This window comes from Lipotes vexillifer, unplaced genomic scaffold (genome assembly GCF_000442215.2).
Source record: "Lipotes vexillifer unplaced genomic scaffold, Lipotes_vexillifer_v1.1 scaffold266, whole genome shotgun sequence".
NCBI lineage: Eukaryota > Metazoa > Chordata > Mammalia > Artiodactyla > Lipotidae > Lipotes > Lipotes vexillifer.
Genome location: NW_006776113.1, coordinates 752,794 through 770,515, shown reverse-complemented (window position 1 = coordinate 770,515; position 17,722 = coordinate 752,794). Strand labels below are relative to the sequence as shown.

At 38.9% G+C, this 17,722-nt stretch overlaps 1 protein-coding gene across 1 annotated transcript in view; it reads right to left on the bottom strand.

Annotated features, from left to right (window-relative positions):
• The window catches only part of DCHS2 (dachsous cadherin-related 2), a 304,834-nt gene that overhangs the window by 126,200 nt on the left and 160,912 nt on the right, over positions 1–17,722 (bottom strand). Inside the window, exon 4 of the mRNA XM_007450282.1 lies at positions 17,293–17,524. Coding sequence (XP_007450344.1) covers positions 17,293–17,524 — 232 coding nt within the window. The remainder of the gene's footprint in view (positions 1–17,292; positions 17,525–17,722) is intronic.

The following is a 17,722-nucleotide window of genomic DNA, read 5'->3' as shown; positions in this document are numbered from 1 at the left end:
TTCCCTACATTTCCACATATGTTTCCATAGTTTTCTGTACTCTGGTCTGGACTGAGTATCTATTTCTTTTCTAGTATTAAACTTTAAAAATTATTGTAATTTCATAATATGGTTTTTAAATTTATTTATTATTGAGATATAATTGACTATATACATTGTATTAGTTTTGGATGTACAACATGATAATTTGATATATGTATGTATTGTGAACTGATTACGAGAATAAATTTAGTTAACATCCATCACCACACATATTTATAAATTTTTTCCTTGTGATGAGAACTCTTATGATCTACTCTGTTAGCAACTTTCAAATATACAACATAATATTGTTAACTACAGTCACCATGTTGTACATAAATCTCCAGGATTTATTATCTTCTAACTGGAAGTTTGTACCTTTTAACCCCCTTCACCCATGTCACCTGCCCCACTCCACCCCCAGCTCCGGCACCCACCGATCTCTTCTCTGTATATTATATGTGCTATTATTGTCGACTCAGCTGGACTGCAAGCTTTCTGGTGGCAACAGCTCCATCTCATTCTTTCCTTTTTTATATCAACGACCATTTATTGTGTACCATCTACATTCCAGGAAATGTGCTAGTAACTGGAAAGGCGGTAGGGAGCAAAATAGACCGTATCTGCAGGGCACAGACATTAATCATATCATCAAAAATATGTAATTATAATATAAAGAGAAGCTGTGCTAGAATATAAACTAAGATCTGATTTAATGTGCTTGGGGAGGGAATCGTCAGAAAACACCTCCATGAAAAAGTGACCTATAACCTGAGCTCTGAAGGATCAGTTAGGCCATTATCTAGGTGAATATGTGAGTGTGGGAAGAGAAGAGGATAGAAAGCCATCAAATGTTCTGTGCAGAAGGGAAAATGCATGACGTGCCTATGGAGGGAAGCATGGTGGGCTCAGGGAAAGGAGGAGAAGGAGGAAGAAAGAGGAGGAGGAAGAGAAGGGGAAGAAATAGTTGGTATAAAGAATGAGCACAGGGCTTCCCTGGCGGCGCAGTGGTTGAGAGTCCGCCTGCCGATGCAGGGGACGCGGGTTCGTGCCCCGGTCCGGGAAGATCCCACATGCCGCGGAGCGGCTGGGCCCGTGAGCCATGGCCGCTGAGCCTGCGCGTCCGGAGCCTGTGCTCCGCAACGGGAGAGGCTGCAGCAGTGAGAGGCCCGCGTACCGCAAAAAAAAAGAATGAGCACAAAGATTAAAGAGAATTACTGAAGCTCAGGCCACAGGGGAAAGGAGGGCAGGTCATGAAGGGCCTGGGAGACCATAACAAGGATTTGGTCTCCGGCCAAAGAGCCATGGAAAGTCATCGAAAGATTTTTAGGCAGGGAGGTGAGATAACCAAATCTGTCTTTCTACAGTTGAACAAGTTCCATCTCATGCCTATATGTATGAATTTTACTAGGATTCTTCTGAGCCAAGGACTACTCTTTTGGCTTTGCAAAGCCAACTTTGTGCAGTGAAACAGTTTCTACTAGAGACCAGTAAGAAGCTAGTAAGTTTCTTTGAATGAACAGTCACCACTTAGAAGAGGAGAGTATTAAGTGTGCCCTTCTGTATGCAGAATATTTCAAAACATTCACTTCTAAAAACATTCAAGTAAAAAGGGCAGCTGGAAAACTCACTTACTTGAATTCAACATTCTTAAATAGACTAAGCTGTCTACTAAAAGCTGATGGGCCAGAAAATGTAGCTGTAAAAAATATATATATTACATATTATATATATATATATATATATATATATATATATAATAAATAATAAAACAGTAAGTAAAATCAATAGCTCTCTTTACCTGTATATTAGCCAGTTTAAGACTTATGACATTATATTTTAAGATTTTAAAGTACAGTGATTATTTGGCTCTCATTTTTTTCATGACACTTGCAAATTATCATTAACCACCAGTTCAGGGGATCAATTTTAACTTTAAAAAATAGATGTTGATTCACTTACAGAGCACTACTTATTTTAAATTTTAGTTACTGTAGTGCTTAGATTTATACATACTAATTAAATGTGCAATGGTATTTGTCTATGCTATTTATCTTGTCACTTATTTAAATAGAGGAAATTGCTGGGATGAACTTTTTTAATTGATAGACTAATAAAAGAACTTAAAGACAAAGGTCTTCTCTTAAATCTGATATACAAATATAATCATGTTCTTCTACTAATAATCAATACTTTTAGAATCAAGCTTCCTAGAAAAGATGGGATACTCTTCACCAAGGTAGTACTTCGTAGTTAGAAAATAACCTATAGGTCATTACTAAAACTGAAAGCTATGGGATAGTTAAGAACAAAAATAAGGGACTTCCCTGGTAGTGCAGTGGTTAAGAATCCACGTGCCAATGCAGGGGACATGGGTTCGATCCTTGGTCTGGGAAGATCCCACATGCTGTGGAGCAACTAAGCCCATGCGCCACAACTACCTACTGAACCTGCGCTCTAGAGCCCTCGAGCCACAACTACTGAGCCTGCGTGCTACAACTACTGAAGCCCGCACACCTAGAACCCATGTTCCTCAATAAGAGAAGCCACCACAGTGAGAAGCCCGTGCACCACAATGAAGAGTAGCCCACGCTTGCTGCAACTAGAGAAAGCCCAAGCACGGCAACAAAGACCCAACACAACCGAAAAATTTTTTTTTTAAAAAAGAATAAAAATAAGCACAAAATCATGACCTTCACCAAACATGGAGTCTGTAATATCAATATCAATGTCTTATTGATTATTGATATTTATGGTGTCCTTCCTATTTTCCTTTTGTGAGAATATAGAAGCTTATTCACCAAATAGATGATATTGTACTCTTTATTTTCCACACAAATCTGGGTAACTAAGCCACATTGGCTGAAAGGAGTAGGATGAATATTTTGAATTTGTCTATCTCATACTGACAACTAAAACAGCTCTTAAGAAAAATGTACCTATTTTGGAAGATTCCACTGAACTCTATTTATTCAACTTTTTGAAAAGAGTAAATAAATCAACAGAATAATTATTATCTCAAATAGGCTTATATAGGAAGTCACAATGAGAGATCATTTCTATCTTATTTAGTTGAATCAATGGAACTTACATTTATCTTAGCTTTGTCTTTAGTTTTTTTTTTTAAACCATAATCATGGGAAGATTTTTTTTAATATAAATTTATTTATTTATTTATTATTTATTTTTGGCTGTGTTGGGTCTTTGTTGCTGCGCATGGGCTTTCTCTAGTTGCAGCAAGAGGGGGCTACTCTTTGTTGCAGTGTGCGGGCTTCTCATTGTGGTGGCTTCTCTTGTTGTGGAGTATGGGCTCTAGGCACATGGGCTTTAGTAGTTGCAGCACATGAGCTCAGTAGTTGTGGCACGTGGGCTCAGTAGTTGTGGCAAACGGGCTTAGCTGCTCCTCGGCATGTGGGATCTTCCCTGACCAGGGCTCGAACCTGTGTCCCCTGCATTGGAAGGTAGATTCTTAACCATTGTGCCACCAGGGAAGTCCCATGGAAAGAGCTTTGAAATGGAAATTCAAGAAGTAAAAGTGTCAGGAGTACTACTAACTCCTTGAGCAAATCACTAAGTCTCTTAGGGTTTTCAGTCTCTTAATTTATGATGGGCATAAAAACATCTGCCTTGCTTATGTCATACGTTGATGTAAGGCTCAAATAGGCAATATATGGAAAAGGTGTCAAAAAGTATTGTCTGAAATGGAACAGTATAGGGACAGATCACAGGTCTAAGGTGGGGTTCAAGTCCAGTTATGCCATTTACCAACTGTGTACCTTTAGGGAAGTCACTAAATCCCTTTCTGCCTCAATTTCTTCCTCCACTAAATGAGGGAGCTGATCTGTAAGGTCCCTTCCGTCTCCAAGAGTCTGTGATCTTATACTGGAAAAACTAATGAGAAAACCCTCTAACATGCTTTTGTTTCCCATGAAAGTGACATACACTGATTAGGTGCTCATGATTAATTTTAGTCTCTGTCTTGCAAATGAAAGAAAGTCACTTTTTGGGAGCATGAGCAAGTTTACATCCCATATGAAATAAGGTGTGGTATTAATTTGTTAACTATATATCAGAATGCTCTGAATGTAGGAAAGTGACAATCATGAAGAATTATGAGAATCATTACAAGGTATGAATACTGAGTGTAAAACTAACATTAGAAAAGAATCTGCCCTTGAGATAAAAACAGACTTTGTGCTACATTACTTACAATCCCTGTTAAAATCCACACACTCTGCACAAACAAGAGATTACAACTAAACACAGAGGCAGGGCTGGTTTCACTCATTCAGTTGCCCTTTTAATTCCTTGTTTTTCCATGGTATTCAACCTGGCTTTTATGTGCACCACAGCTAAACCCAGAACAGGCAATAGGCGAGGCAACATAAGGTCTATTGTCAGATATAGGAGAGCAAGCAGGAATTTTTGTCTGTCTTATACACTGATGTATCCCAAACACCGAGAACACTGCTTGGTTCATATCTGTGGAAACGATGAACTTGCTTCCATTTTCTACCTTTATTTTCAGAACTTTTGACTTTTCTGTATATCATTAACTAAGATAAATCACAAAACTTTAACCACAGGTAGCCCTAGCAAAAGAGATAACTGGGCAATAATAAATGACCCACACAAATGCTTGAAACCTGTCACCTTAAAATAATCTGAATTAGAAGTAATGTTTGTTGCAGAGTAAGATTACTAAATATATAGGACAACACAAAAGCTAAAAATTGCTCCTTTTATTTACTAGACTACTTCAGACAGTGTAGAAAAAAATCAACCTGTAGTTCAAAACATGGGATTCAAAATACATGAAAAAGAGCTATTAATAAATAAGCTTCTTGTGTTTCCTCCTTTTAAAACTCAAAACACTGTGGTCTGCCTTGTGCCCACATCAAAAGAACCCACTAACTGAGAATAACAGAAATGAAAGCTTAAGTCAATCTCTCTCTCCTGGTGCCGAAACCCATTATACATAAATGTTCTTTGAACCAACAACACACTTAGAAAGCCAGAAAAAGAACAGGAAGATAAACCCACAAGAGAAAACAACTAGGACATCACCACACACCCTCCAGTTTTCTCCAAAACATTTTTCTTCCCAGATGAACACAGTAAGTCCAAAAGCTCTATTTTTAATACATGAGTCTTGGTTGTGGCACAAACAGATCAATGGAAAATCTCGTCTTCATGAACACTTGAGGCTATAACACAAAGTATGTAAGCTTATAAAATAGCATGTCTGATATAGGAAGCCTCAAAATGAAAGCACGAAGGAACCAATGAGAAAATGAATGAATGTCTCTAAGAGAGAATTTGAGAGTATTTCAAGAAGTGATAATGTATAAATTGGCTATCAATTCTCAATCTTCTCCTCTACTATATAACTATGTACAACTATGCATGTGTGTGTGTGTGTGTGTGTATTTAGTTTGTATACCTAGAAAAGAGCTGGCACAGTTACGCTGGAGAGGGAATTTGGGAGAATTCTGGGGAAAGTGGGAGTAGGCCCTAGTGTCCCCGCCATGCTGCGATGGGGAAAGAGGATTTTAAATGAAGGTTTGCTCTGTGTTATCAATGATACTGCCTTGCAATTTCTTAAGAGGATGTAATAAGGATTTAACTCACTTTCCAATTATTTCTAAAGGTCATTTATTCCACATATATTTATTGACAGAGGCAATTTCTTGAGACTATGTTTACACTGGCAGGCTCTGTAGACACAGGCCTTTACAGTGAAAGCAGGAAAGCCCAGCCTTTTATAGGTTCAACAAAGACATAGATCCAGAAGAATAAAACCATATTTCAATACAGCTCCTTGTTCTATTCTTTGAGAACATCAACAGTTAAACTGACTTTTATGGCATGGCCTAGAGGCCTAACTATTATGTGCAAAATAGAAAATGTGTCCATAGTTGTAGTCAACCAACAGATGAACAACTCAACTGTTCAAATTGGAGACTACCTGTTCACTAGGCAACTTTTTCCCATAGTTAATCATGATACTGTTTCATTCTCTTCTAAAGGTTAAAGTAAAGCATTACCAGCTCTTATGACTTTCTCATAAGTTATGATTAGGTGCAACCACATTCTCAGCACTGTAAGACTGAGAATGTTTTCACCCTAAATGCAGCAACATCGAAATTGCCAACAATAATAACCCAAGGTTACTTCCATTATGAAATTGGTCTTTGCTTTAAAAAAATACCATACTTCCCTAGATAATAACCTACTTAAAGTGTTCTCCCTGATTAACAATGGCATTTGTCTAATGCCCATGCCAGGAGTGGAAGCCTGTGGCTAACTGAAGCCAGCACAACAACAGAAATATCTCCTAAAAACACAATACAGTATAGCTCATTCTTCAATATTATCCAGGGGAAACTTGAGGATGAGTGTGTTGATGTCTTTTAAAAACGATCTGCTAAATGCTTTTAGATCCTGTGCCCTGATAACTGGCTGACCTATATATTTTTGGCAATGCTAGTGCCCTGGAGGGCCTGACCATTTAAATAGCTAAGGTCCTCAGTTTAGATGAATTTTGAAAAAGCCAAGATAAGTAGACTAATTTCCTAAAAATGTATTTTCTTCTGATCTTTGAAATGTTAAAAGGGCCACATCAGTGGATTATTTTGAGCAAGGAAAGTTTTGCCTTATAAAGACTGTCATTGTAAATGACTAATCCCCCAGCCAGTCATACATGCCAGGCGAAGTACACTTACCAGGTAAGGAGCAATGACTCTTTACATAATGGGGCTCATTGAGAGGGCAAACTAACTCGGTAGATGGATTCACTGTATCAATTATTGTTTGTTGCTAATGAATGTGGTCATTGCAAAGGATGTTGTACAGATCCAATGAGACAATGTACAGAAACTGCCTAGTGCAGCACCTGACATCATTATCATCACAACAGAAACACATTCCAACCATGCTCAGAGCAGGTGTTTTAAGAAGAAATACAGGGAGTGCTGGGAAGATGGCGGAAGAGTAAGACGCGGAGATCACCTTCCTCCCAACAGATACACCAGAAATACATCTACACGTGGAACAACTCCTACAGAACACCTACTGAATGGTGGCAGAAGACCTCAGACCTCCCAAAAGGCAAGAAACTCCCCACGTATCTGGGTAGGGCAAAAGAAAAAAAGAAAAATCAGAGACAAAAGAATAGGTACGGCACCTGCACCAGTGGGAGGGAGCTGTGAAGGAGGAAAGGTTTCCACACACTAGGAGCCCCTTCGCGGGCAGAGATTGCGGGTGGCGGAGCGGGGAGCTTCGGAGCCGCGGAGGACAGCACAGCAACAGGGGCGCGGAGGGCAAAGCGGAGAGATTCCCGCACAGAGGATCGGTGCCCACCGGCACTCACCAGCCCGAGAGGCTTGTCTGCTCACCGGCCAGGGCGGGCGGGGCTGCAAGCTCAGGCTCGGGTTTCGGTCGGGGCGCAGGGAGAGGACTGGGGTTGGCGGCTTGAACATAGCCTGATGGGGTTAGTGCGCCACGGCTAGCCGGGAAGGGAGTCCGGGGAAAAGTCTGCACCTGCCGCAGAGGCAAGAGACTTTTTCTTCCCTCTTTGTTTCCTGGTGTGCGAGGAGAGGGGTTTAAGAGCGCTGCTTAAAGGAGCTCCAGAGACGGGCGCGAGCCGCGGCTAAAAGCGCGGAACCCAGGGATGGGCAGGAGACGCTAAGGCTGCTGCTGCCACCACCAAGGGGTCTGTGTGCGAGCACAGGCCACTATCCACACCTCCCTTCCGGGTAGGCTGTGCAGCCCGCCACTGCCAGGTTCCCGGGATCCAGGGACAACTTCCCCAGGAGAATGCACGGCGGGCCTCAGGCTGGTGCAACGTCATGCCGGCCTCTGCCGCCGCAGGCCCGCCCCGCACGCCGTGCCCCTCCCTCTCCCTGGCCTGAGTGTGCCAGAGCCTCCGAATCAGCGGCTCCTTTAACCCCGTCCTGTCTGAGCAAAAAACAGACGCCCTCCAGCGACCTATACGCAGAGACAGGGCCAAATCCAAAGCTGAGCCCCTGTAAGCTGTGAAGAACAAAGCTGTGAGAACAAAGCTGTGAGAACAAAGAAGAGAAAGGGAAATCTCTCCCAGCAGCCTCAGAAACAGTGGACTAAAGCTCCACAATCAACTTGATGTACCCTACATCTGTGGAATACATGAATAGACAACGAATCATCCCAAATTGAGGAGGTGGACTTCGAGAGCAAGATCTATGATTTTTTTCCCCTTTTCCTCTTTTTGTGAATGTGTATGTGTATGCTTCTGTGTGAGATCTTGTCTGTATAGCTTTGCTTCCACCATTTGTCCTAGGGTTCTATCCGTCCATTGTTTTTTTTAAATTTTTTTCTTAATAATTAATTTTAATTTTAATAACTTTATTATACTTTACCTCCTTTCTTTCTTTCTTTCTTTCTTTCTTTCTTTCTTTCTTTCTTTCCTTCCTTCCTTCCTTCCTTCCTTCCCTCCTTTAGACAACGAATCATCCCAAATTGAGGAGGTGGACTTTGAGAGCAAGATTTATGATTTTTTCCCCTTTACCTCTTTTTGTGAGGGTGTATGTGTATGCTTCTGTGTAAGATTTTGTCAGTATAGCTTTGCTTCCAACATATGTCCTAAGGTTCTATCCGTCCCTTTTTTTTTATTTTCTAAATAAATATTTTTTTATTCAATAATTTTATTATACTTTATTTTATTTTACTGTATCTTCTTTCTTTCTGTCCTTTTTCCTTCCTTCCCTCTTTCCTCCCTCCCTCCCTCCTTTCTTTGCTTCTTTTCTTCTTTCTTTCTTTCTTCCTTCCTTCCTTCCTTCCTTCGCTCCTTTCTTTCTCTTTTTCTTTCTTCATACTTCTACTAATTCTCTCTACTTTTTCTCCCTTTTATTCTGAGCTGTGTGGATGAAAGGCTCTTGGTGCTCCAGCCAGGAGTCAGGGCTCTGCCTCTGAGGTGGAAGAGCCAACTTCAGGACACTGGTCAACAAGAGACCTCCCAGCTCCACATAACATCAAACGACAAAAATCTCCCAGAGATCTCCATCTCAACACCAGCACCCAGCTTCACTCAACGACCAGCAAGCTACAGTGCTGGACAACCTATGCCAAACAACTAGCAAAAGAGGAACACAAACCCATCCATTAGCAGAGAGGCTGCCTAAAATCATAATAAGTCCACAGACACCCCAAAACACACCACCAGACGTGGACCTGCCCACTAGAGAGACAAGATCCAGCCTCATCCACCACAACACAGGCACTAGTCCCCTCCACCAGAAAGCCTACACAACACACTGAACCAACCTTAGCCACTGGAGACAGACATCAAAAACAACGGGAGCTACGAACTTGCAGCCTGCAAAAAGGTGAACCCAATCACAGTAAGATAAGCAAAATGAGAAGACAGAAAAACACACAGCAGATGAAGGAGCAAGATAAAAACCCACCAGACCTAACAAATGAAGAGGAAATAGGCAGTCTACCTGAAAAAGAGTTCAGAATAATGATAGTAAAGATGATCCAAAATCTTGGAAATAGAATGGACAAAATGCAAGAAGCAGTTAACAAGGACCTAGAAGAAATAAAGATGAAACAGACAATGATGAACAACACAATAAATGAAATGAAAAATACTCTAGATGGGATCAATAGCAGAATAAATGAGGCAGAAGAACGGATAAGTGACCTGGAAGATAAAATAGTGGAAATAACTACTGCAGAGCAGAATAAAGAAAAAAGAATGAAAAGAACTGAGGACAGTCTGTCTCAGAGACCTCTGGGACAACATTAAATGCACCAACATTTTAATTATAGGGGTTCCAGAAGAAGAAGAGAAAAAGAAAGGGACTGAGAAAATATTTGAAGAGATTATAGTTGAAAACTTCCCTAACATGGGAAAGGAAATAGTTAATCAAGTCCAGGAAGCAGAGTCCCATACAGGATAAATCCAAGGAGAAATACACCAAGACACATATTAATCAAACTGTCAAAAACTAAATACAAAGAAAGCATATTAAAAGCAGCAAGGGAAAAACAACAAATAACACACAAGGGAATCCCCATAAGGTTAACAGCTGATCTCTCAGCAGAAACTCTACAAGCCAGAAGGGAGTGGCAGGACATACTGAAAGTGATGAAGGAGAAAAACCTGCAACCAAGATTACTCTACCCAGCAAGGATCTCATTCAGATTTGATGGAGAAATTAAAAGCTTTACAGACAAGCAAAAGCTGAGAGAGTTCAGCACCACCAAACCAGCTTTACAACAAATGCTAAAGGAACTTCTCTAGACAAGAAACACAAGAGAAGGAAAAGACCTATAATAACGAACCCAAAACAATTTAGAAAATGGTCATAGGAAAATACATTCGATAATTACCTTAAATGTAAATGGACTAAATGCTCCCACCAAAAGACACAGATTGGCTGAATGGATACAAAAACAAGACCCATATATATGCTGTCTACAAGAGACCCACTTCAGACCTAGAGACACATACAGACTGAAAGTAAGGGGATGGAAAAAGATATTCCATGCAAATGGAAACCAAAAGAAAGCTGGAGTAGCAATTCTCATATCAGACAAAATAGACTTTAAAATAAGGACTATCAGAAGAGACAAAGAAGGACACTACATAATGATTAAGGGATCGATCCAAGAAGAAGATATAACAATTGTAAATATTTATGCACCCAACATAGGAGCACCTCAATACATAAGGCAAAAACTAGCAGCCATAAAAGGGGAAATCGACAGTAACACATTCATAGTAGGGGACTTCAACACCCCACTTTCACCAATGGACAGATCATCCAAAATGAAAATAAATAAGGAAACACAAGCTTTAAATGATACATTAAACAAGATGGACTTAATTGATATTTATAGGACACTCCATCCAAAAACAACAGAATACACATTTTTCTCAAGTGCTCATGGAACATTCTCCAGGATAGATCATATCTTGGGTCACAAATCAAGCCTTGGTAAATTTAAGAAAATTGAAATTGTATCAAGTATCTTTTCCGACCACAACGCCATGAGACTAGATATCAATTATAGGAAAAGAGCTGTAAAAAATACAAACACATGGAGGCTAAACAATACACTACTTAATAACGAAGTGATCACTGAAGAAATCAAAGAGGAAATTAAAAAATACCTAGAAACAAATGACAATGGAGATACAACGACCCAAAACCTATGGGATGCAGCAAAAGCAGTTCTAAGAGGGAAGTTTATAGCAATACAAGCCCACCTTAAGAAGCAGGAAACATCTCGAATAAACAACCTAACCTTGCACCTCAAGCAATTAGAGAAAGAAGAACAAAAAAACCCCAGAGTTAGCAGAAGGAAAGAAATCATAAAAATCAGATCAGAAATAAATGAAAAAGAAATGAAGGAAACAATAGCAAAGATCAATAAAACTAAAAGCTGGTTCTTTGAGAAGATAAACAAAATTGATAAACCATTAGCCAGACTCATCAAGAAAAAAAGGGAGAAGACTCAGATCAATAGAATCAGAAATGAAAAAGGAGAAGTAACAACTGACGCTGCAGAAATACAAAAAATCATGAGGGATTACTACAAGCAACTCTATGCCCATAAAATGGACAATCTGGAAGAAATGGACACATTCTTAGAAATGCACAACTGCCAAGACTGAATCAGGAAGAAATAGAATATATGAACAGACCAATCACAAGAACTGAAATTGAAACTGTGATTAAAAATCTTCCAACAAAAAAAAACCCAGGACCAGATGGCTTCGCAGGCAAATTCTATCAAAAACTTAGAGAAGAGCTAACACCTATCCTTCTCAAACTCTTCCAAAATATAGCAGAGGGAGGAACACTCCCAAATTCCTTCTATGAGGCCACCATCACCTTTGATACCAAAACCAGACAAGGATGTCACAAAGAAAGAAAACTACAGGCCAATATCACTGATGAACATAGATGCAAAAATCCTCAACAAAATACTAGCAAACAGAATCCAACAGCACATTAAAAGGATCATACACCATGATCAAGTGGGGTTTATTCCAGGAATGCAAGGATTCTTCAATATATGCAAATCTATCAATGTGATAAACCATATTAACAAACTGAAGGAGAAAAACCATATGATCATCTCAATAGATGCAGAGAAAGCTTTTGACAAAATTCAACACCCATTTATGATAAAAACCCTGCAGAAAGTAGGCATAGAGGGAACTTTCCTCAACATAATAAAGGGCATATATGACAAGCCCACAGCCAACATCATCCTCAATGGCAAAGGGGAAATCGACAGTAACACATTCATAGTAGGGGACTTTAACACCCCACTTTCACCAATGGGCAGGTCATCCAAAATGAAAATAAATAAGGAAACACAAGCTTTAAATGATACGTTAAACAAAATGGACTTAATTGATATTTATAGGACACTCCATCCAAAAACAACAGAATACACATTTTTCTCAAGTGCTCATGGAACATTCTCCAGGATAGATCATATCTTGGGTCACAAATCAAGCCTTGGTAAATTTAAGAAAATTGAAATTATATCAAGTATCTTTTCCGACCACAACGCCATGAGATTAGATATCAATTATAGGAAAAGAGCAGTAAAAAATACAAACACATGGAGGCTAAACAATACACTACTTAGTAACGAAGTGATCACTGAAGAAATCAAAGAGGAAATTAAAAAATACCTAGAAACAAATGACAATGGAGATACAACGACCCAAAACCTATGGGATGCAGCAAAAGCAGTTCTAAGAGGGAAGTTTATAGCAATACAAGCCCACCTTAAGAAGCAGGAAACATCTCGAATAAACAACCTAACCTTGCACCTCAAGCAATTAGAGAAAGAAGAACAAAAAAACCCCAGAGTTAGCAGAAGGAAAGAAATCATAAAAATCAGATCAGAAATAAATGAAAAAGAAATGAAGGAAACAATAGCAAAGATCAATAAAACTAAAAGCTGGTTCTTTGAGAAGATTAACAAAATTGATAAACCATTAGCCAGACTCATCAAGAAAATAAGGGAGAAGACTCAAATCAATAGAATCAGAAATGAAAAAGGAGAAGTAACAACTGACACTGCAGAAATACAAAAAATCATGAGGGATTACTACAAGCAACTCTATGCCAATAAAATGGACAATCTGGAAGAAATGGACAAATTCTTAGAAATGCACAAACTGCCAAGACTGAATCAGGAAGAAATAGAAAATATGAACAGACCAATCACAAACACTGAAATTGAAACTGTGATTAAAAATCTTCCAACAAACAAAAGCCCAGGACCAGATGGCTTCACAGGCGAATTCTATCAAACATTTAGAGAAGAGCTAACACCTATTCTTCTCAAACTCTTCCAAAATATAGCAGAGGGAGGAACACTCCCAAACTCATTCTACGAGGCCACCATCACCTTGATACCAAAACCAGACAAGGATGTCACAAAGAAAGAAAACTACAGGCCAATATCACTGATGAACATAGATGCAAAAATCCTCAACAAAATACTAGCAAACAGAATCCAACAGCACATTAAAAGGATCATACACCATGATCAAGTGGGGTTTATTCCAGGAATGCAAGGATTCTTCAATATACGCAAATCTATCAATGTGATTAACCATATTAACAAATTGAAGGAGAAAAACCATATGATCATCTCAATAGATGCAGAGAAAGCTTTTGACAAAATTCAACACCCATTTATGATAAAAACCCTGCAGAAAGTAGGTGTAGAGGGAACTTTCCTCAATATAATAAAGGCCGTATATGACAAGCCCACAGCCAACATCATCCTCAATGGCGAAAAACTGAAAGCATTTCCACTAAGGTCAGGAACAAGACAAGGTTGCCCACTCTCACCACTCTTATTCAACATAGTTTTGGAAGTTTTAGCCACAGCAATCAGAGAAGAAAAGGAAATAAAAGGAATCCAAATCGGAAAAGAAGAAGTAAAGCTGTCACTGTTTGCAGATGACATGATACTCTACATAGAGAATCCTAAAGATGCTACCAGAAAACTACTAGAGCTAATCAATGAATTTGGTAAAGTAGCAGGATACAAAATTAATGCACAGAAATCTCTGGCATTCCTATATACTAATGATGAAAAATCTGAAAGTGAAATCAAGAAAACACTCCCATTTACCATTGCAACAAAAAGAATAAAATATCTAGGAATAAACCTACCTAAGGAGACAAAAGACCTGTATGCAGAAAATTATAAGACACTGATGAAAGAAATTAAAGATGATACAAACAGATGGAGAGATATACCATGTTCTTGGATTGGAAGAATCAACATTGTGAAAATGACTCTACTTCCCAAAGCAATCTATAGATTCAATGCAATCCCTATCAAACTACCACTGGCATTTTTCACAGAACTAGAACAAAAAATTTCACAATTTGTATGGAAACACAAAAGACCCCGAATAGCCAAAGCAATCTTGAGAACAAAAAATGGAGCTGGAGGAATCAGGCTGCCTGACTTCAGACTATACTACAAAGCTACAGTAATCAAGACAGTATGGTACTGGCACAAAAACAGAAAGATAGATCAATGGAATAGGATAGAAAGCCCAGAGATAAACCCATGCACATATGGTCACCTTATCTTTGATAAAGGTGGCAGGAATATACAGTGGAGAAAGGACAGCCTCTTCAATAAGTGGTGCTGGGAAAATTGGATAGGTACATGTAAAAGTATGAGATTAGATCACTCCCTAACACCATACACAAAAATAAGCTCAAAATGGATTAAAGACCTAAATGTAAGGCCAGAAACTATCAAACTCTTAGAGGAAAACATAGGCAGAACACTCTATGACATAAATCACAGCAAGATCCTTCTTGACCCATCTCCTAGAGTAATGGAGATAAAAACAAAAATAAACAAATGGGACCTAATGAAACTTCAAAGCTTTTGCACAGCAAAGGAAACCATAAACAAGACCAAAAGACAGCCCTCAGAATGGGAGAAAATATTTGCAAATGAATCAACTGACAAAGGATTAATCTCTAAAATTTACAGGCAGCTCATGCAGCTCAATAACAAAAAAATAAACAACCCAATCCAAAAATGGGCAGAAGACCTAAATAGACATTTCTCCAAAGAAGATATACAGACTGCCAACAAACACATGAAAGAATGCTCAACATCATTAATCATTAGAGAAATGCAAATCAAAACTACAATGAGATATCATCTCACACCAGTCAGAATGGCCATCATCAAAAAATCTAGAAACAATAAATGCTGGAGAAGGTGTGGAGAAAAGGGGACACTCTTGCACTGCTGGTGGGAATGTGAATTGGTTGGTACAGCTACTATTTAGAACAGTATGGAGGTTCCTTAAAAAACTACAAATAGAACTACCATATTACCCAGCAATCCCACTACTGGGCATATACCCTGAGAAAACCAAAATTCAAAAAGACTCATGTACCAAAATATTCATTGCAGCTCTATTTGCAATAGTCCAGAGATGGAAACAACCTAAGTGTCCATCATCAGATGAATGGATAAAGAAGATGTGGCACATATATACAATGGAATATTACTCAGCCATAAAAAGAAACGAAATTGAGCTATATGTAATGAGGTGGATAGACCCAGAGTCTGTCATACAGAGTGAAGTAAGTCAGAAAGAAAAAGACAAATACCGTATGCTAACACATATATATGGAATTTAAGAAAAAATATGTCATGAAGAACCTAGGGGTAAGACAGGAATAAAGACACAGACCTACTGGAGAATGGACTTGAGGATATTGGGAGGTGGAAAGGTGAACTGTGAATGGGCAAGAGAGAGGCATGGACATATACACACTAACAGACATAAGGTAGATAGTTAGTGGGAAGCAGCCGCATGGCACAGAGATATAGGCTCAGTGATTTGTGACTGCCTGGAGGGGTGGGTTAGGGAGGGTGGGAGGGAGGGAGATGCAAGAGGGAAGACATATGGGAACATATGTATATGTATAACTGATTCACTTTGTTATAAAGCAGAAACTAACACACCATTGTAAAGTAATTATACCCCAATAATGATGTTAAAAAAAAAAAGAAGAAGAAATATAATCTTGAGATCTCTGCACTCTCATTCTCAATGAAGCACTGTTCACAATTACCAGGTTGCAGAAATAACCTAAATTTCTATCAGCAGATGGATGTAAAAAGAAGATGTGGCATATACCTACAATGGAATATTATTCAGCCTTGAAAAAAAGAAGGACTTTCTGCAGCACAGGACAATATGGATGAACCTGGAGGACATGATGTTAAGTGAAATAAGCCAGCCACAGAAGGACAGATACTACATATTTGACTCATATGAAAGATCTAAAATAGGCAAGTTCATAAGATCCAAGAGTTGAAAGCTGGTTGCCAGGGGCCAGCAAGGAGGGAGAAATGGCAAGTTGTTAATCAATGAGCATAAAGTTTCAGTTAAGCAAGATGAATAATAAACCCTAGATCTGCTGTACAACATTGTACCTCTTGTCACCGATAATGTACTGTACACTGAAATATGTGTCAAAGGGAAGATCTCAGGTTAAATGTTCTTACTACAATAAATAAAATAAAATATTCTGTAAAAGTAAAAAAGCAAAAGAAAAAAAAATTTCTTTTTCTTTGCAGCCTCATTTTTGGGCAAAATATCTGTAATATCTCCATAGGATTATAATGTAATATTATATACTTGAAATTTTATAACCAAATGTTGGTTATAAAATACCAAATATTGTAACCAAATATTGTAACCAAGTATTTCAAACTTTTTTTTTGTTAAAAACAGACTAATAGGAAGAGGAAGTAACCTCTTAAATAATGATTATTTCTGAAAGATTGTTTGCTCATTGGACTTTTTTGGCAGATACACAATTACCACATTAGAGAACTAAAAGGAGCTTTAGGTATCATTTCAAAAACAAGGAAACTAAGACCCGAAGAGATTAAGGGAATGCCAGACCTAGTACCAGAAAGGGATTTCTTTGGATGTCCGTACAATGCTCTTTACACTAGTAGGGTATATTTGTATGTTGAAATGATGACTGAGGCCAATGAAGGTCATAAGACCAAGAGGAGGCAAAGCTGGGAATCAGATCCAGTCCTAACCTACAAAGCCCGGCTCTTTTCAGCATGCCTTGCTGCCTTATGGAAGGTGAAGTGAGTCCTGCAACACCCCTGCCAAGGAAAAACCACTTCAGCTAATTTTCTGGCTCTTATGCAGAAGCTGTTGATTCCAAGCTCACATACCTGTGGTGGAGTCGATGGTGAAAAGGAATGACAGATCTCCGAGGACAAGCTCATAAGCCACTGTTCCATACATCCCGGAATCCCTGTCTGAGGCAAGAACATTGATGATCTCAGTGCCTGGCTGGGTCTGGCCGCTAATGCTTGTCACATAGGTTGATGGGTTAAACACGGGTTCATTATCATTCACATCTTCCAGTTCCACACGAACAAAAGCTTGGGCGCTGAGTCCACCCTGTTGGATGGATGAGAAGTGGTTACAAATGGGTCTCAACTGAACACTGGGATGCAGAATAACTGAGAAGGATCCTAGAATAGACTTTTGAAACAACAAATTATATATATATATATATATATATATATATATATATATTCACTTTAAATATATATTCATTTTACTTTTAACCTTGAGCTATGAGTTCATGGTATCTAT